The 21,611-nt window shown below is 43.7% G+C and overlaps 1 protein-coding gene across 1 annotated transcript in view; it reads right to left on the reverse strand.

Annotated features, from left to right (window-relative positions):
• Positions 1 to 21,611, reverse strand: part of xpo7 (exportin 7) — a 110,522-nt gene that overhangs the window by 75,681 nt on the left and 13,230 nt on the right. Inside the window, exon 2 of the mRNA XM_043681183.1 lies at positions 5,320 to 5,466. Coding sequence (XP_043537118.1) covers positions 5,320 to 5,466 — 147 coding nt within the window. The remainder of the gene's footprint in view (positions 1 to 5,319; positions 5,467 to 21,611) is intronic.

Consider the following 21,611-nt stretch of genomic DNA (forward strand, 5'->3'; position numbering starts at 1 on the left):
CCTCCCTGACCTATCATCTTCATCCCCTCCCCTACTCACACATTGTACTCTATGCTACTTTCTCCCCATCCCCACCCTCCTCTAGCTTATCTCTCCACGCTCCAGGCTCACTGCCTTTATTCCTGATGAAGGGCTTTTGCCCGAAACGTCGATTTCGAAGCTCCTTGGATGCTGCCTGAACTGCTGTGCTCTTCCAGCACCATTAATCCAGAATCTGGTTTCCAGCATCTGCAGTCATTGTTTTTACCTTTTTGACCTTCCTTCCCACCTACCCTCTCCACTAACTAATCACAATCACTTCCGACCTGACCTACCTCTCGCCATCCCAGCTACCTTGCCCCTAGCCCTACCCCATTATTTATCTCTGAGCCCTCTTCCCTCTCCACATTCCTGATGAAGGGCTTCTGTCTGAAACGTTGACTCTTGTTCCTCGGATGCTGCCTGACCTGCTGTGCTTTTTCCAGTGCCACACTTTATTGACTCTGACTTCTCCAGCACCTATAGCCCTCACTATTTTCGGGATCAAGATTTATCACCCACCCACCCAACAGCAGGAATTAAAAGATTTCTCCAATATCCAGAGCTCAGGGCATAAACACTTACGTATAGCTTAAAGTTTAATCTCATCTCAATAATCACATGACCTCCAAACCATAAGACCGGAAGAGATAGGAGCAGAAATGAGGCCATTCAGCCCATCGAGTCTGCTCTGCCATTCAATTGTGGCTGATAAGTTTCTCAATCTCATTCTCCTAATTTCTCCCTGTAACCCTTCGCACTCAGGAACCTATCTATCTCAGTCTTAAATATACTCAATGACCTGATCTCCACAGTCTTCTGTGGCAGTGAATTCCATAGATTCGCTATTCTCTGGCTGAAGAAGTTTCTCTGCATCTCCATTCGAAAAAGTTTTTCCTTTACTCTATGTCTCGCTTACCAATGGAAACATCTTCCCAACATCTACTCTGTCCAGGCCACTCAGTATGTTTCAATTAGATGTCCCCTTATGCTTCTGAATTCCATCAAGTATAAACCCTGAAATGTTCCTCATGTTGAACATGAGCAGCTATTTGTGCCCACAGAAGAAAGCACAAAATGCAAATGAGGCTTCTAGTTTTCTACCTGATTCCAAGTTCCATGACAGTCTGCAGCAGAAAATCTTATGAGATGCTTGATTTAATTGCTAAGTACAATGGCTTATTACACACTGGGGTAAACACCACAATGCAACATGCTACTGTCTGAACATTACAGAAACAGAGTATTCAGCCTAACAAGTACATAATGCTCTATATTCTCCAAAAGCTCCTCCAAGTCCTCTTGGTGTAACCTCACCAACACTTTCTTCTTCAGAGTAAATCAGTTTCATCTTCTATGCATTTGCACAATGTGCCTCAACTCTCACCAATCAAAGGAGTTTTTCCTGTGTTCGGTATTGTCTTATAGTTACATTCCTGTCTTTTGTAGTCCTATTCCAGGTCTTACCCTTCAGGTGAAACATAACAAATCTTTGGCAGGATTGTCTCAGGAGGAGAGGTTGAAGAAGTTGGCCTGTATCCTTCAGAGTTTCACAAAAATGAGAAGTGGCCATAAGATGCAAAAGCAATAGTTGTGCATTCATTCCATCAGCTCAGCAGTTTAATGAGATCACAATTCATCGAAAAATCCTGAAATGGACTTAGCTGCATTCTCGGCACCACCTTCAGCTCTGTTACTGATGAAAAATCGGTCTACTTCAACCTTGCAAACACTTAATGACCCAGCTTCAGCGGTTCCCCAGGGATCTCACTGAGAAATACCAAATTCTTGCAGACTGTGACAAGGTGGATCCAGTTAACGTGCTTCTTTCATGTAGCAAGTTCAGAACTAAGGAGCACAGTTTCTGAGTAACAGGCAGGCCATTTAAGACCGAGATAAAGAGGAATTTCTTCGTTCTAAGAATTGTGCATCTTGGATTCTCAACCCCAGAGCGCTGTGGAAACTCAATCACTGACCCGCTCAAGATGGAAATGGAGGCGTTTCTGGAGACGAGTAACATCAAGGGAGAAAGCCCAGCCACGTGGCACTGACATAAATGATCAGCCATGAGGCGAACTGAAGGGTAGAACAAGCTCGGTGACTGAATAGCCTACTGCTACTCCGACACGCTTTTTGCTTTTATACTCTTAAAGGCATGTACCAGATCACACCTATTTTCTCTTGGCTCAAGGATTCATGCCAGCCTGATGAATCTTGGCTTTCCAGAACTTGTTAGTCCAATTGTTGATCTCCTTCCTCTTGTCACGACCATTTTATATCATTAAAATCAGTCGAAGTGACCTGGATATGATGCTGCCATAGAAGCAAAACAAAGAATCCATCTCAACTATTTCTGTCTAACCTTCCAGCTCTGAACAACCAATGCATTTACAGGAAGGAAAAGGTGAAAAAAACCCAGCTATCGCTCACAAAGATGAGAAGTTTTCAAGCTCACAGACTTTCCATATGGTACAAAACAGATTTTTAGTTCAACAATCTACTGTCTTGCTCAAATATCAAATTCCAACACTGCAAACTACATTGGTCTTTTGAGTGCAGGTAGAAGAAATATGCATCAGTTAAACAAACAACATCCTGCAATTACTTCAATCTGATTGAGTCAGACCAATAAGTATTCCAATCACCCTTCATCCATCAGACGGCACAATGAGTTTCAATGTTGAATGGATAGGAGCCGCTTCATGACTGAGGTGGTAACATCCCAAGACAGTTTAAAACACATACATGCATTCAGCACATAGAACCCCTCAGGCTAGCATAACAAGCCTTCAGAATCAATGATGACTTTTTCCCAAAGCAAGTTCATTATTAATGGCTCTGCAGAATATGTTGAAAAGCAACACGTGCCAAAAGTGCGCAGAGAGTATGATTAGCATCAGTTTAGGAAAGAGTACAGAGATCTACAGGATAATAGCTGAGGATAGCAAGACGTCACAACAACTGAAAACATCAGAGGATGGCTTCACTATGACTGGAGTTGATCTTGGGCTTGGATTCCACGAACCTGCTCAATCCCAAGAGAAACAAAACTCAAAGTTTGAGGGATGATTTGTTGCTCAGGTGCTCGTTGTTGTGGTTCTGTTCGCCGAGCTGGGAATTTGTGTTGCAGACATTTCGTCCCGTCTAGGTGACATCCTCAGTGCTTGGGAGCCTCCTGTGAAGCGCTTCTGTGATGTTTCCTCCGGCATTTATAATGATTTGTACCTGCCGCTTCCGGTTGTCAGTTCCAGCTGTCCGCTGCAGTGGCCGGTGTATTGGGTCCAGGTCGATCTGCTTGTTGATTGAATCTGTGGATGAGTGCCATGCCTCTAGGAATTCCCTGGCTGTTCTCTGTTTGGCTTGTCCGATAATAGTAGTGTCGAAAAAAAACTCAGTTACCAGGTCAGTATTACAAATATCCAGCAATCGACAACGCTGTGGTAGAAAAGATAGAAAATTCACAACCCTTTGAGTGAGGACATTTCTCCTCATGTCACTGCTGAATGGTCAACAACTAATCCAAAGATTGGGCTCCCATCTTGGAGACTTTCTGTTGAGCAGACAAAATCTCTGTGTCCAACCAATCAAGCCTCTTCCAAATGTAGTGTACTTCAGTGTGTTCACAACTCATTCTTCTAAATTCCAAAGCATACAGCCTTTTCTGGTTGGACAATCCTCTCATCCTAGGGACCAAGATATTACAACCTTCAATGCAAGTACACCATCCTTAAAGACAGAGATCAAAGTTGCACGCAGTATTTCAGGTGGTTTCTCAGCAAACCCCTATATGGTTGTCGCAACATTGCTTTATTCCTGCACTCTAATGCCCTTAGCTTCCTGAATGCTTGTTGTACCTGCATGCTCTCTTTCTGTGCTCCTGCGTTTATGATACCAATTGATGGTAACACTGGAAAAGTCAGATCCTTAAGTGAGAATGATAGACTAAGGTTTATTTGTATTTTTGTTGACCATGGTGGTCAGTCACAGAATACTTTCACAAAAGGTTGCCAACGTACAGCAAACTTACTTTTAACTGGCACTCTTGATAAACCGGCCAAAATGATCCATGTGAAATACCAGAGGTTGACTACTTTATCGAATACTCTGTAATGTTTGAAATGTCAGTTGAGGTTGAGCGTGAGAAGGCTGTCTGCCAGGAAGTTTTATTTAAGGCCAAGTTGCTTTATTATTTAAGTGATTTATGCTGCTAATACCGTAATACAGTGACATTACATCTCAATTACTTGTCTGTGTATTTTTACATTGATTATATGGCCCTCTTGATCACTTGGAATATTTGACCAACTAACCCAGTGACCACTTCTGGTCTGCCAGGGCTGGTTCATCAGTAGTGCGCCGTACCCATAAGTGTTTAAAAATATTTGCTTGCACAAAAAAGCGTAAAAAAAAAACTCCACAACACGAACAATAATGACTGGAATTAACAAAATGCAAATATCAGCAAGAAAGATTCAACTATCTCACTGAAACAACAAGCTGACAAACCTCTCAGTTCAGTTAAGGGTCACCAAAGGTCCTCGTTAGGCTGAATGATTGGAACTGGTTTCCTTTTCGTCATCAGGTTTGCACATTCACTCCAAGTTGTTCTCATCAATTAATGACTCTCACAGAGATCTTTCAACAAGGGGCCATCTCGGCTTGTTATCAGTACCAGATGTTGATGTCTCTGACGGTTTCGGATACTGGTATACTGTCAGCACCGTTCGGGACATTTTTAATTCTTGAATGAAGCTGTTTCTGGGTGTGGGCATGTGTATGTTTAACAGCTGGTGTATCCAGAATGGGGACGGGTTGTTGGACTGGGGACCTGGTGCAGGCAGTCAGAGGCTTGCAAGCCCTGTCAGACCACACATGGAAGCCCCCTGTACTGTTCTATAGCACGTCCTTTACAGAAAGACAGTCATGTTCATCTTTCTAACAGCAGTTCTTATCTTTATAACTTATACTACGAAGGTAATAGAACTATTTCCCTCAATTTCTCCATTTTGTATCGAAGATTTGCAGCCAGATGCTTTGTACCTAAGCTGGCTTCATGTGTGGTGACACTGTACACTTTTCACTGTGCTCCAGCACTTGAGTACACATGACGATAAAGCAAATTCTAATTCTAATAAAGCAAGACAAACCATTATCAAGCTGAAAATCAAATTCCATTTTTGTCCATTTTAAAATCCATGTTTCTAAATAAGAACACATTTTGAGTCCTCCTAACAGTGAAAATTAGCGTACCTGTGTCCCTCTAAAGATCAACATTTGAATTGTCCACAAAATGGTACTTACACTTCCTCTTTCCAACAGCAGTTGGCATCTGCTCAGACAGTCTGGGCTGTTGGTGAATTCAACCAGGGCCTTTTCTGCCTGCAGGCGAGTCGATGTGTCAGTGGTTTCATAGAGCTGTTTGCACAGTATCTCGAGCTGGGCTAAGCTCTGTAACGAGAAATTAAGTATTGGCTATTGGAACACCCATTGAACATCAGAACATACAGCTTTCAGGATTGTATCCACGCAAAAAAAGAAAAGACTTGAAGTTAAGTAGCAGCTCTCACAACCTCAGGATGTCTCAAAGCACTGCACAGCCAATCAAGTAAGAAAGTAAGAAACATGCGGCTCAGTGGGCAGCACAATTGCCTCTGAATCATAACGTTTGAGGTTCAACTCCTACTCCAGCATCTGAGTAGGAAAATCAAGGTTGACACTCGACCACTGAATTGAGGAACGACAAGATGCTGTCTTGGAGCTCAACACTTGGCCTTATTTGCTCAGTTGCAGGAAGTTTCATGAGGCTGTCCCAGTACACTGTCTGATACCTTTCCCTCATAGGCAAAACAGACTGAATGAGTTTCATCCATATGTTTGTGGGAGATTGCTAAGCACCTACTGGCCAAGTGTATCTGACAACCGGAACAAGGTTTCAACAATTATCTCATTGGTTGCCAAGTCCTTCTACAAGCCATGAGAAACATAATCACTGGTTTGTTTTTGTATTCACGATTGGAGATAACAGCTAACTTCTGCGCAAGCTCCCACAAACAGCTATGTGAGAAAGATCACATGAGATCATTTGCTTTGGCCTGGATGTTGTAGACAGGAAATTTGCATTGAGGTCACACTCAAGCACATGATCTCGGTTCACAGACCAGTGCAGTGCTAAGCACTGGGTGCTGCAGTTCTGGGAACACTATTTTTCAGTTTCAATATTAAAGGAGGCTCCAAATGACTTCTCAGGTGGACATACAGATCATGTTATCAGAGCTGAAGAGCAAAAGGCAAGTGTCCTGATCAACAGTGCTCCATCAAAGACTGCCTTACCTTTGCTTCAACTTCACAGATCTTGTTGTGTTAACTGCCTTGAGTACTCAGTCATGGAGCCAACTCTATTGGAAGTTTAAGTCTTTGGAAGATCCTGAAGTTTGGAAAACTCAACAGATGTCTCTAGGTTCAACTGTGCACCACATGGGGATATTGGTGCTCCTGAGATTTGGTTCAGAGCTGCCTGGAGTACTGACTTTTAATGTGTGCTCTTACAGAACTGATATTAACAATGAGGCCACACGCTCCAAGTACTCAGGGAGTGTCACAATTTGATAAGCAACTTGTGCCACGGTCCACTCGCTGCAAGCTACACCCAGGAGGGCGAACACAACTGAACCATTTACAATTCTCATTTAGTACAGCTGCATCACAACAAAGGACATGGAGGTGAGAGCGAAGGACAGTCCCTGTGTAGGCAACATGGAAGGAAAACTCCAATTCCACACTCAGCGTGAATGAAAGCTTTCACATTTGAAAGCTCCATCTCCTCCCTCTGAATGGGCTAAAGATCAAGTGTTTGACTCTGGTTGATCTTACAATTCAACAAAGAACAGAAGTACAGCCCTTCAGCCCTCCATGCCTGTGGTCATCATCAAACCCGAACAAAACTCAAGAACAAACCTTCTGCCCTTTTTCACTCCATATCCCTCTATTCCTTCCCTATTCATGGAACCATCCAGAGGCCTCTTCGAGCAGTGTGTTCCAGGCTCCTACCACTCTCTGCATGAAAAACTCACAGACAGTTTCCCCCGCTGACCTTAAAGCTGTGCGCCTTTGGAATTGAAACTTCAATCCTGGGGAAAAGTCTCTGATGATTCACCTGATCTATGCCTCTCAGAGTTTTGCAGACCTCTAATAGGTCAAGGAGTCAGAGAGATTTACAGCATGGAAACAGACCCTTCAGTCCAACCCATCCATGCTGACCAGATATCCCAACCCAATCTAGTCCCATTTGCCAGCACTTGGCCCATATCCCTCTAAGCCCTTCCTATTCATATACACATCCAGATGCCTTTTAAATGTTGCAATTGAACCAGCCTCCACCACTTCCTCTGGCAGCTCATTCCATACACGTACCACCCTCTGTGTGAAAACATTGTCTCTGAGGTCCCTTTATATCTTTCCCTTCTCACCCAAAACCTATGCTCTCTAGTTCTGGACTCCCCCCACCCCAGGGAGAAGACTTTGCCTATTTATCCTATCCATGCTCCTCATAATTTTGTAAACCTCTATGAGGCCACCCCTCAGCCTCCGACGCTCCAGGGAGAACAGCCCCAGGCTGTTCAGCCCCTCCCAATAGCTCAAATCCTCCAACCCTGGCAACATCCTTGGAAATCTTTTCTGAACCCTTTCAAGTTTCACAACATCTTTCCGATAGGAAGGAGACCAGAATTGCACGCAATATTCCAACAGTGGCCTAACCAATGTCCTGTACAGCCGCAACATGACCTCCCAACTCCTGTAGGAGAAAGTGAGGTCTGCAGATGCTGGAGATCAGAGCTGGAAATGTGTTGCTGGAAAAGCGCAGCAGGTCAGGCAGCCTGGATGCTGCCTGACCTGCTGCGCTTTTCCAGCAACACATTTCCAGCTCCCAACCCCTGTACCCAATACTCTGACCAATAAAGGAAAGCATACCAAATGCCTTCTTCACTATCCTATCTACCTGCGACTCCATTTGCAAGGAGATATGAACCTGCACTCCAAGTTCTCTTTGTTCAGCAACACGCCCTAGGACTGTACCATAAAGTGTATACGTCCTGCTAAGATTTGCTTTCTCAAAATGCAGCACCTCGCATTTATCTGAATTAAACTTCATCTGTCACTTCTCAGCCCATTGGCCCATCTGGTAATCTGGGGTAATCCTCTTCGCTGTCCACTACACCTCCAATTTTGGTGTCATCTGCAAACTTACTAACTGTTTACTAACTGTACCTCTTACGCTCACGTTCAAATCAGTTATATAAATGCCGCAAAGAAGAGGACCCAGCACCGATCCATGTGGCACTCCACTGGGCACAGGCCTCCAGTCTGAAAAACAACCCTCCATCACTACCCTCTGTCTTCTACCTTTGAACCAGTTCTGTATGCAAATGGCTAGTTCTCCCTATATTCCATGAGATCTAACCTTGCTCACCAGTCACCCATGGGGAACCTTGTCGAACGTCTTACTGAAGTCCATATAGATCACATCTACCACTCTGCCCATCAATCCTCTTTGTTACGTTTTCAAAAAACTCAATCAAGTTTGTGAGACATGATTTCCCATGCACAAAGCCATGCTGACAATCCCCAATTACTCCTTGCCTTTCGAAATACGCATAAATCTTGTCCCTCAGGGTTCCCTCCAACAACTTGGCCACTACCGATGTCAGGCTCATCAGCCTGGCTTGTCTTTAACACCTTCATTAAATAGTTGTACCACGTTAGCCACCCTCCAGTCTTCCGGCACCTCATCTGTGACTATCGATGATACAAATATCTCAGTGAGGGGCGCAGTAATCACTTCCCTAGCATCCCAGAGTTCTAGGGTACCCTTGATCATGTCCTGGGGATTTATCCACCTTTATGCATTTCAAGACCTCCAGCACTTCTTCCTCTGTAATATGGACATCTTTTAAGATGTTATCATCTGTTTCCCCACATTCTACATCTTCCATGTCCTTCTCTACTGTAAACACTGATGCAAACTACTCATTTAATATCGCCCCCACCTCCTGCAGCTCCACACATAGGAGGCCTTTAAGGGGCCCTATTCTCTCCCGAGTTACCCTTTTGTCCTTAATATATTTGTAAAAACCCTTTGGATTTTCCTTAACTCTATTTGCCAAAGCAATCTCATGTCCCCGTTTTGCCCTCCTGATTTCCCTCTTAAGTGTACTCCTACTTCCTTTATACTCTTCTAAGGATTCACTCTTCAGATTACTGAAGAAGGGCTCATGCCCGAAACGTCGATTCTCCTGCTCCTTGGATGCTGCCTGATCTGCTGCGCTTTTCCAGCAACACATTTTCAGCTTCACTCGATCTATCCTGTCTATATCTGACATATGCTTCCTTCTTTTTATTAACCAAACCCTCAATTTCTTTAGTCATCCAGCATTCCCTATACCTACCAGCCTTGTGCCTTGTACTGTTGCAGAAACACAGTCTCTGGATTCTAGTTATCTCATTCCTGAAGGCTTTCCATTTTCCAGTCGTCCCTTTACCTGCGAACATCTGCCCCCAATCAGCTTTTGAAAGTTCTTGCCTAATACAGTCAAAATTAGCCATCCTTCAATTTAGAACTTCAACTGTTAGATCCAACTATCTATCCTTTTCCATCACTATTTTAAAACTCCGAGAATTATGGTCGCTGGCCCCAAAGTGCTCCCCCACTGACACCTCAGTCATCTGCCCTGCCATATTTCCCAAGAATAGGTCAGGTTTTGCACCTTCTCCAGTCAGGACATCCACATACTGACTCAGAAAAATTTCTCGTGCACTCTGAGCAAATTCCTCTCGAGAGGAATAAACCCTTCGAGACTACAGCAGTCCCAGTCTATCTTTGAAAAGTTAAAATCCCCTACCATAACCACCCTATTATTCTTACAGATAACTGAAATCTCCTGACAAATTTGTTTCTCAATTTCCCACTGACTATTAGGGGGTCTATAATGCAATCACAATAAGGTGATCATCCCTTTCTTATTTCTCAGTTCCACTCAAATTTCCAGGAATATACTCCCTCAGTACAGCTGTAATGCTGTCAATTATCGAAAATGCCACTCCCCCTCCTCTCTTGCCTCCCTTTCAATTCTTCCAATATGTATGGGACATTAAGCTGCCAGTCCTGTCCATCCCTGAGCCATGTTTCTGTAATTGCTATATCCCAGTCCCATATTCCTAACCATGCCCTGAGTTCATTTGCCTTCCCTGTTAGGCCTCTTGCATTGAAATAAATGCAATTTAATTTATCTTGTTCTCTGCTTTGTTCCTGCCTGCCCTGACCGTTTGACTCACTTCTGTTCTCAACTGTACTAGTCTCAGATTGATCTCTTTCCTCACTATCTCCCTGGGTGGTGGTGGAGGCAATTATGATAGGGGCATTTCAGGTACTTTTAGATAAGCACATGAACATGCGAGGAATTCAGGGATATGGACGAAGGGCAGGCAGAAAGGATGACTGCCATTTGGTGCCACGTTCGGCACAAAATCATGGGTCACAGGGACCGTTCCTCTGCTGTACTGTTCTATATTCATTTCAAATGGGAATTGAATAAAAACTTGAAGGAAAGACCAACAACAGATCCAATGGGAAGAAGCAGAGAAGCGCAGGTGACACAAGAAACTGATCATCTTCTTCCAGTGCTAAGTCACTCCCTAAACTTGGCATTGTGGAAGGAAGTTGAGATCCTCACGACTGGTATTTGCAGCAAACCTGAACATCAGCACTGTGACGGAAAGCCAAACTCCGTGCATTCCAATAAATTATCCAAACCAATTCACAGGTACATTCAACCAAACTGGTTTCTGAACCCAGAAGGTAATGGTTGAACAGTGACCACAGTTTTGGGTCAAAGATTGAGGCTTCTGGAAAGAGAGTGCAACAGCATGCGATGCAGAAGGAAACTTCAGCGTGACAGCCAAGGAAGCTGATGAAGAGCCACAATAGTGGAGCAAGTTAAACCAGTGAGACACAAGAGGCCAAAAGCACAAAAACTGAAGAAACAGGACAGGCTGAAAATTGAAAACAAGGATGAGAATTTAAACACTCATAAAAGGAACTACTTAACTGCACAGAACCGTTTCACTTGTTGTTTTGTGCAATGGGCCTAAGAATGTGGAGTGATGATGGTGTAACAGGGGTTAAAGGATATCCATTCCAACAGTTAAATAATATCACATGGTTCATCTTTCACTGATGAAAGAGATGCTGACAGAGATTACGAGCAAATGTACTGTACTGTCGGAAACAACATGGCAATATAATCAAAGTCGCATCAAGATGGACTGTATTGGTCCAATAGGATCCTCACATGCACCTTCTCAATAAATGCTGACCCTGTCAGCCAAGCCAATATTACCTATGAAAATAAGTTAACATAGTGACATTACTTCACAAAAGCTTCAGGTCAGGTTTCATATCAAAGTCTGAAAAAGTTTTGGCAGTTAGTAAACCTTTTTATGTTTGATACTTTCCACAGGTTTGATTGTTTAATACCATCACCTCTGTCAGCCTCGGTCATAAAAGTTCAGAACACATGTCTATTAGCACTGGCTGCTGAGGATCAAGTTGAAGAAAGCACAAAATCTCTGATAATTAATTACTCACGAATTAATTCAACAAGGAAGGGACATCTTTGCACTGAGGAAGGGTCGCTGGACCCAAAATATAAACTCTGATTTCTCTTCACAGATGCTGCCAGACCTGCTGAGCTTTTCCAGAAACTTATTTTTGTTTCTGATTTACTGTGTCCAGAGTTCTTTTGGTTTTTACGTCTTCACACTGTCGTTTGGAGAATTCTCATTTTTTTATTTTCCTATACAAAATAGACAATGGCCCAGTTTCAGCCGCAGAGAATTCTATACACACACACAAGCCCAGATTTTATTTCATAAACAAAAGCGATCTCCACTGTGAGTCAACTGTCTCTGTAGCCTGATGAAACTTGCTGTCATGTTACAGGACACAATAGCAGGTTGTGGGACTGTATATGTTTACAATGGGGAGATAATCTCATTATGTTTTATTGAACAAATAAATACCTCAATGCAGTTTTGTTTAAGTCAACAGAAAGGAAAGCCAGAAAGCTCCGTAAAATTTCAGTAGTGCCTTGGGCAGTCCAAAAGCTGAGATTGAACAACTGCTTTTAAAATGCAATCACTGCTGTTTAAAGAGTTTGGCAAACAACCAGACAGTCTCGCTTTAGTGGTGGGGAGTGATGGAGCAACAGACAAGGTGAGCCCACTCCCTTGTGAACACTATCAGGTAGGAAAAGAATTAAGTTTAGGGTTGCTTAACAATGGCTTAGCTGGCATGACTTTGCCCAGATGAGAACTTGCATAAACAATGAGGTGCTGGAGGCAAGAATAGTGATTTAACAAGGTGAAGAACATCTATTGTGTAATACCAGATAGCTTATTCTTTACTGTTGATGCTTGCTCGGAGGGTCCCCCAATCAATACAGATGTTGCCTTATTTGGATTCTGCTCTCTGTCAGTGTCCCTATATTTCCCTCAGAATCGGCTGTTCAAGAGAAGACACAGAACTCATGCCCTTGTGTACATGGGGGACCACTCTCTCAGGGCTCGGAATAAAAATGAAGAAGGTGGAACCATACTGTGTTGCTGAGCGTTTGCTTCGACTGACACGGAAACAGGACGACAACCTTCAAGCAGCAAAAGGTTTAATGCTGAAACCAAAAGATGTTTTTTGCTGTTAGGACACCACTCCCCTGGTGCTGCAGTGGGGAGCTGATATCATACATAACAAGAAATGCCCTGGACTCAGGCTTCAACACCATTGGGTTTTAACTCTGTTCACTCAATCAGCCAGGATGACACTTTTTAGTAAACTTTACACAATTGGTCAGACACATTGAGACATGACAAGGGCAGGTGGGACTTGAACCTGGGCCTCGTGGCTCCGAAGTAGGGAGACCACCACTGCAGCAGATGATCCATTTGACATAAGGCCAAAGTGTAGCCAGATGATATTACAGGGAATGGAAGGTGTGAGTGAGAAAGAAAGGCTGGATAAGCTGGGACTTCTTTCACTGGACAATAGGAGTGGAGAAGTGGCTCTCTAGAAGTTTATAAAATCATGAGGGGTACAGATAGGGTGAATGAATGTTGTCTTTACTCCAGGATGGGAGATTTCTAGAGTAACAGGCACACTTTTAAGGTAAGAGGACAGAGATTTTTAAAAAATGAAGAGCCTTTTTTTTGCACAGAGGGTGACTCCTGTGTGGAAAGAACTTCCTGTGGAAGTGATGCATGTTGGTGCAATGTTTAAAAAACATTTGGGTAAGTACATGAATGAGAAATGTTTGCAGGGATATGGGCCAAATGCAGGCAGGCGAGACTAGTTCAGTTCAGGATTAAGGTCGGCACAGACTGGTTGGACTGAAAAGTCTGCTTCGCTGCTGTATGACTGTGTGATGTTGCGCATCAAACATCTTCTTCTCAACATCATTTTCTGTGACCTCTGGGAAAGTCTGAATAAGCTCAATTTATAGTTGTCACAGGAGGGTCAGGGGAGGGTGGGGGGGTGGTGGTGGTGGGGGGAGTCTCATAGTGGAAGCCCCACCTGCTCCACAGCTTCGTGATATTCCCGGATTATTTCTATTCATTCTTATCAATGGGATTCACCCTCCCCTTTGCTGATTGACAGCTATCAAACCAACAAGGCTAACAAGCAACCACTTCATTTAATTGAACATATTAGTACAACCATAACAAACCGATGAAAAAGACAATAGCTTTCTTGTGGTGCACTATGACAACAGCACACAAAAGCTTGGAATGTTTTCTGCCTGGCTGGGCTGCAGCATATTCTGACTGAGCCCAAGTGCACAATGCCATTTCTGTGGATCCTGTGCCAAAAGAAACACATTGCAGGCAATCCCTAACAAACACTGATACACCCCTCTTCAACTTATTGTCACAGATTGAACGGTTGGTGCCCATGCATCAGCCATACTTGGAAATGCTCAACTGGAGATGTTCTTCAAATGTAATGACAATAACAAGACGCAATGAGTGAGAAAACACCAAGGGGCACCTCAGTGGTTAGCACTGCTGTCCCACAGAGCCAGAGACCAGGTTCGATTCCACCTCGGGTGACTGCCTGAGTAGAGATTGCGCATCGTCCCAACGTCTGCGTGGGTTTCCTCAGGGTGCTCCAGTTTCCTCCCACATTCCAAAGATGTGCAGATTATGTGAACTGGCCATGCTAAATTGCCCACAGGGATGTGTAGGTTTGGTGTATTAGTCAGGAGTAAATATAGAGTAGGTGAATGGGTCTGGGTGAGTTACTCTTTGGAGGGTGGGTGTGGACTGGTTGGGCCGGAGGGCCTGTTTCCACACTGCAGGGATTCTAATTCCTGCTGACGCTGCAAGCCTTATGACAACAACAGAACTTGGGGATCATTCTGCTATTGCCAATCAAAAGTCCTCAACTCATCTTGTTCCTTTACTTGCCCCAGCTGCATCTCCACTTGCCATGCCTCACCATCCCTCACGTTGGAAAACCCCTCAGGAGGTCCATTCTAGCACAGAGCTCACTTTTTGACATCATCCATTTCGCTTGCCTCTGCACTTATATCACATCAAGTCAGACCAAAATTTTTCCCAATTCTCAAGGTCTAATTTCCTCTCCACAGGTGCTTTATTGTGCATCTGTTCATATCTCGGCAAATTCACAAAACTGAACTCAGTGCTCCAAGGCTGTGACGACACAGAAATAAATTCTACAGCAAGAATAGAAAGGGGAGGCAAGAAAGGAGGAGGGGTGGCAATTTTGATAAGAGATAGTATTACTGCTGTACTTAGGGAGGATATTCCTGGGAATACATCCAGGCAAGTTATTTGGATGGAACTGAGAAATAAGAAAGGGAAGATCATCTGATTGGGATTGTATCATAGACTCCCCCAACAATCAGTAAGAAATTTAGAAACAAATTTCTAAGGATATTTCCGTTATCTCTAAGAATGCTTGGGTGGTAATGGCAGGGGATTTTAACTTTCCAAACAGAGACTGGGACTGCCATAGTGTTAAGAGCTTGGATGGAGAGGAAGTTGTTAATTGTGTACAAGAAAATTTTCTGAGTGAGTATGTGAATGTATCCATAAGAGAAACTTGACCTACTCTTGGGGAATAAGGCAGGGCAGGTGACTGAGGTGTCAGTGGGGAAGCACTTTGGGGTCAGAGACAATAATTCTATTTGTTTTAAAATAGTGATGGAAAAGGATAGACCAGATCGAAAAATTGAAGTTCTAAATGGGAGAAAGGCTAATTTTGATGGTATTAGGCAAGAACTGTCAAAAGGTGATTGAGGGCAGATGTTCACAGGTAAAGGGACGGCTGGAAAATGGGAAACCTTCAGAAATGAGATAACGAGAATCCAGAGACAGTGTGTTTCTGTGACAGTGACAGGCGCAAGGCTGGTAGGTATAGGGAATACTGGATGACTGGAGAAATTGAGGGTTACCTCAACAAAAAGGAAGCAAATGTCAGGTACATACAGGATAGATTGAGTGAATCTTTAGAAGAGTATAAAGGAAGTAGGAGTATACTTAAGAGGGAAATCAGGAGGGCAAAACGGGGACATGATATAGCTTTGGCAAATAGAATTAAGGAGAAGCCAAAGGGATTTTATCAATACATTAAGGACAAAAGGGTAACTAGGGAGAGAATAGGGCCCCTCAAAGATCAGCAAGGCGGCCTTTCTGTGGAGCCGCAAGAGATGGGGGAAAGAGATTAAACAAGTACTAAGCATCAATATTTACTGTGGAGAAGAACATGGAAGATATAGAATGTCGGAAAATATGTCGGATGGTGACATCTTGAAAAATGTCCATCTTCCAGAGGAGGAAGTGCTGATTGTCTTGATTTTTAAGTGATTGTCTTGAAATGCATAAAAGTGGATAAATCCCCAGGCCTGATCAGGTGTATTCGAGAGCCCTGTGGGAAGCAATTGCTGGGGCCCTTGCTGAGATATTTGTATCATCGATAGTCACAGATGAGGTGGCAGAAGACTGACTAATGTGGTGATACGATTTAAGAAAACTGATAAAGACAAGCCAGGGAACAACAGACCAGTGAGCCTGACATAGGTAGTGGGCAGGTTGTTGAAGGGAATCCTGAGTGACATGTATTTGGAAAGGCAAGGACTGATTAGGGATAGTCAGCATGACTTTGTGCTTGGGAAATCATGTCTCACAAACTTGATTGAGTTTTTTGAAGTAACAAAAGAGGATTGATGAGTGCAGAGTGCTGGATATGATCTACATGGACTTCAGTAAGCGTTCAACAAGGTTCCCAATGGGAGACTGGTTAGCAAGATTAGATCTCACGGAATACAGGAAGAACTAGCCATTTGGATACAGAACTGGCTTGAAGGTAGAAGACAGAGGGTGATGATAGAGGGTTGTTTTTCAGACTGGAGGCCTGTGACCAGTGGTGGGTCCACTGCCTTTTGTCATTAATATAAACGATTTGGATGTAACCATAGAAGGCATAGTTAGTAGGTTTGCAGATGACACCAAGATTGGAGGTGTAGTGGACAGCGAAGGTCATCTCAGTACAGCGGGACCTAGATCAGATGGGCCAGTGGGCTGATGAGTGGCAGATGGAGTTTCATTTCGATCAAAGTGAGGTGCTGCACTTTGGAAAGACAAATCAACGCAGGACTTGGACACCTAATGGAAATGTCTGAGGGAGTGTTGCTGAACGGAGAGATCTTGGATTGCAGACTGATAGTTGCTTGAAAGTGAAGTCGCAGGTAGATTGGATAGTGAAGATGACATTTGGTATGTTCGTCTTCATGGTCATTGCATTGTGTACAGGAACTGGAATGTCATGTTGCGGCTGTACAGGACAGTGGTACACGACTTTTGGAATACTGTGTGCAACTCTGGTCGCCCTCCTACATGAAGAAAGTTGTGAAACTTGAAAGGGTTCACACTGGGTAAACAGACAAGATCCAGAACTAGAGGGCAGAGGTTTACAGGGAAAGGGGAAAGATTTAAAACAGACCTGAGGTACAACTTTTTCACAGAGGGTGGTACGTGTATGGAATGAGCTGCCAGAGGAAGTGGCGAGGCTGATACAATGACAACATTTAAAAGTCATCTGGATGGGTATATGAACAGGAAGAGATTAGAGGGATATGGGCCAGAGGCAAATGGGACGTCAGAATTTAGGACAGCCATCCTCAACAGGTATCATATGGCCCCATTCGGGGACTTGGCACATTTGAAGGGGGCACAGACTAAAAACTGTGAGATTGGGAGCCCCAAAGGTTTACGGGAACTCTGGTAACTGAACCGATGCCCGGTTCACAAAACTTGTGGAAACGCACCAAGCTCAAGAATTGCATTAGGCCTGACAGGTGTTTAATGTCATACGGTCTTTTTTTCAAGTTTTATCCAGTATGTCAGAATGTTCAAGTTATCTTGGTATTCAATAAGAAATTATTTTCTGCCTACCTCTTTCATGTTGTATCCCTGTTTGAAAGGGGTCCCTGGAACCTGAGAAGAGCTCTAAGGTGGGCTGTGGCCAAAAGACGGTGAAGAATCACACTGTGAATCTCTATGACTCTTAATATCCAACAGAAGTGCAATGTGGAAAATTCCAACACCATCAGTTTCTGAAAATAATGGCTGGGATAAAAAAGTTGAAGCAAACTTGATAAGTGATGCAGCTGTAATGATGCAAGTGTAAGACTGAAGAAATGGCTAGAATCTCATTTTCACTGTCAACAGTCTTGTTCAGTGGTGGAAGTGCACTCTGTTTCTGCCCTTCAAATGAAATATCAGCAGGGTGCCTTCAAATAGGTTAAATCAGACTTTTGAACTGGGATGTGTGGATCTTTGGGGTTTGGCAAGGATGTTCTGGAGCAACTGCAAAGCAGCAAAGCAGGATGTGAATGAGCAGCTGTTACACCGTGGCGTGGTGTAGAGTAGGCTGACTGTTTCAGCTCAGAGGGGAGCATCTAGGTAGGAGCCCGAAACACAACACACAAATTTCTCCAGGTCCACCCACCATTACAAAGTCTATGCTGAACACCTGGAACTTTACATTTGTTTAAGACAAGACAGATTTTTACAAACCGTTTCCAACTTCAACTAAAAGATGGGGTGCCAAAAGGCAAATTCACCCAGGTGTTAAAAAACACACAAAGATTATCAATGAACTGTGGATGGTGACAAATGAATCAAAAACATTTGAGTGTTGGAGAAGCTCAGCAGGTCTGGCAGCAAATGCAGAATAGAAATCAGAGACAAGGTTTCAAATTTCGGCTTCTTCAAAACAAGAGGGCCACTCGATTCAAAAGACTAAGTCTGCTTCTCTCTAGACAGAGGTTGCCAAACCTACTGAATGTCTGCTTTTACATCATACAGAGAATCCATGATTTCTTGCCTATTTCAAAAACAGGTTCTTCAAACAAAACAATTGTGAATCATTGGCGTAAATGACAGTCAGTGTCTTTGCAACCCTGACACCATTCTTCCAAATTTCATACTGCAACATAATTTGGGTGTAAACTGCATTGAAGCTGGTACCCTGATCTTGATAGCCTTTTGGTTTCAGATCAAAGTCACTGGAAATCAGATGTACTGCTTCAGATGTCAAAGGTTTACAATTACCACGTACTATTCACAACCGCAAGTCCCAAAGTGGTTTCAAGGCAACAAATTACGTGTACTGGCATCATGCAGATCGAAGAAACTCAACACATGTACGTGGTCAATGCAAGGCTGGTCTCAACAAAAGCAGAGAGCCACTTTGTGCATGACAAGAGTTCAGAACGAACAGTGAGATGAGTAATGAAATGCCTCTTCTGCTCTGCATCCAACAATGCTCTGCAAAATCCACTTGAACTACATCTCACTTTAACATTCCTTGCAAAGACTCTGGTGAAGATCCAATCGAGTGCAGCATTAAATCAACATCCTTTCCTCTGTCACGAACAAGCAGAATTTAACCGAATGCACAACAATCTGATCACAATTGCTGCCTGGCTCAGTCACTCACTTCCTCATGTTTGAATCACAAGCTCCCAGGTTCAAGGTAAAACCCAATGCTCCAGCATACAGGTGAAGGTTTGCCACTCCACAGTAGTATTTCAAGGCAGGTTGCATCTTTGAAGGTGCCATCTTTTGGATCTCACATCCAGAATCCACAGGAGAAGGTGTGCTTCTTGGTGTTCTGCCAATATTTCGCCCTCAAACCAACACCACAGATAGTAAAGATAAGCCAGTTGATATCACATTGCTGTTGGGAGGAATTTGCTCTGCAGGAATTAACTTTTTTGCGACCTCTCTCACAACTGTCATGGCCAGAGTGCATAAAGAAAAACTGGTAAGCCAAATGCTTCTGAGGTCACTTCATTGAACAGACATTCCAGCTAAAACTGCAAAAAGGAGTTGGAAACAGTCTGTTTCCAGCCAGAAAGTTAGAACTGTTCAGCACAGAAACAGACCCTTCAGTCTAACTCATCCATGCTGCCCAGATATCCTAACCTAATCTAGTCCCATTTGCCAGCACTTGGCCCATATCCCTCTAAACCCTTCCTCTTCATATCCCCATCCAGATGCCTTTTAACTGTTGCAATTGTACTACCACTTCCTCTGACAGCTCATTTCATACACGCACCACCCTCTGTATGAAAGTTGCCCCTTAGGTCCCTTTTCTCTCTTTCCCTTCTCATCTAAACCTCCGCCCTCTAGTTCTGGACTCCCCCACCCCAGTGAAAAGACCTTGTCTATTGACCTTATCCATGCCCCAGGTGATTCTATAAGCCTCCATAAGATCACCCCTCAGTCTCAGATGCTCCACAGAGAAGAGCCCCAGCCTATTCAACCTCTCCCTTGAGCTCAAATCCTCCAACCCTGGCAACATCCTTGTAAATCTTTTCTGAACCCTTTCAGGTTTCACAACATCCTTCCTATAGCAGGGAGACCGAAACTGAACACTATTCCATAGGTGACCTCAATGATGCCCAACGGCTTTACTCAATGCACTGACAGGTGTGCCAAATGCCGCATTCACCACAGTGTGTTCCTGCATCTCTCGGTCTCATGGTTCAACAACACTCCCTTTGATCCTAATAATGTGTGTAAGTTGTGCCCTGATTTGCCTTATCAAAACACAACACCTCACATTCATCGGAACTCCAGCTGCCACTCCTCACCTCACTGACCCACCTGATCAAGACTCTGTTGTACTCTGAGCCCACCTTCTTCACTGTCGACGACATCACTAATTTGGTGTCATGTGCAAACTTACTCACCATTCCTCCTATGTTTACATCCAAATCATTCATGTAAATAAATGACAAAAAGCAGTGGACCCAGCACCGATCCTTACGGCACGCTGCTGGTCATAGGCTTTCAGTCTGAAAAACAACCCGTTCCCACCATCTTCTGTCTCCTGTCTTAAAGCCCTGAGCAAAGCAAGACCCATGACGCTAAGGTGGACAATAATGCTTTCAAAGGCACTTAGCAACTAAGGATTCCTCACTGCCAGCTTAACAACTTGCCAATTCCCTGAATGAGATGGGTCACCTGCACCAGAAAGAGCCATTTCTTTCTCACTGCTGAATTGCGCTGTGCTGTGGTGGTAGTGTCTCTTCTCTGGGCCTGAAGGCCCACATTCAATGTCCAACTGCTCCAGATATGTGTCATAACCTCTCTCAATGGGCTGTCAGAAAATATCAACAACACTGCCATTTTAAGACAATTACTGCTTCACCTGCAGTAGCCAGGCAGATCCCAGGCTGAAAAGGCACCTTACTGAAACCCTCCAATTGTGCCTCACTCTTGGAAAAAATTGTGCCTCAGCTTTTCCATCAACAAGGAAAACTAATGGGTCCAGTTCATCCAGGAAAGTGTCAGTGAACACTGACCTCTGCGGTTGGAACTCACAAGAACCAAATTTTAAAGCCTCTGGACTGACCAAACCAAATTGAGAACCTAGCTCAACTCCTGCCTTCTTTACTCCTGCAGTGTTTCTATGTAGGCAGATGGAGCGGCAAAGCAAGTCCTTCCGCTTTACAACCTTTTAAACAACTCAATTTGTGATTTGCAGTGGGTTTATTGAAAGACCTGGAATTGAAAATGAAGGACTGAAGAGCTTGCCTTATTCAGGAAGGCAAAGAAATTGGAAAAAGAGACAAACAATGCTGAGCTTTTTCAGGCTTAGGAGGGGGATAGCAATCCTGATTTAAATTCACCCCAACACATCTTTTGCCTGTGACACAGCAGTAACTGTACGTGACTGGTATATGATGGCCTGGAGAAACCTTTGCGACATCCACATGCTGCAAAAAGCACGAGAAACATGCATGTCTTCCTCTTCAGTGACAAAGGATTTTGCTACTGCAGACATAAGCCACTTGGAGGTTTGGGCTGACCAATGGCTCATAACACTAGCACCACATTGTGCCAGGCAATGACTGCTTCCAACATAAGAATCTAACCACCACCTCTTCATGGTATTACCATCTTTGAATTGTCATGTGTCAATAACCTGGGGGTTACCATCAACATGAAAACTG

Source organism: Chiloscyllium plagiosum, chromosome 42, assembly GCF_004010195.1.
Source record: "Chiloscyllium plagiosum isolate BGI_BamShark_2017 chromosome 42, ASM401019v2, whole genome shotgun sequence".
Lineage (NCBI taxonomy): Eukaryota > Metazoa > Chordata > Chondrichthyes > Orectolobiformes > Hemiscylliidae > Chiloscyllium > Chiloscyllium plagiosum.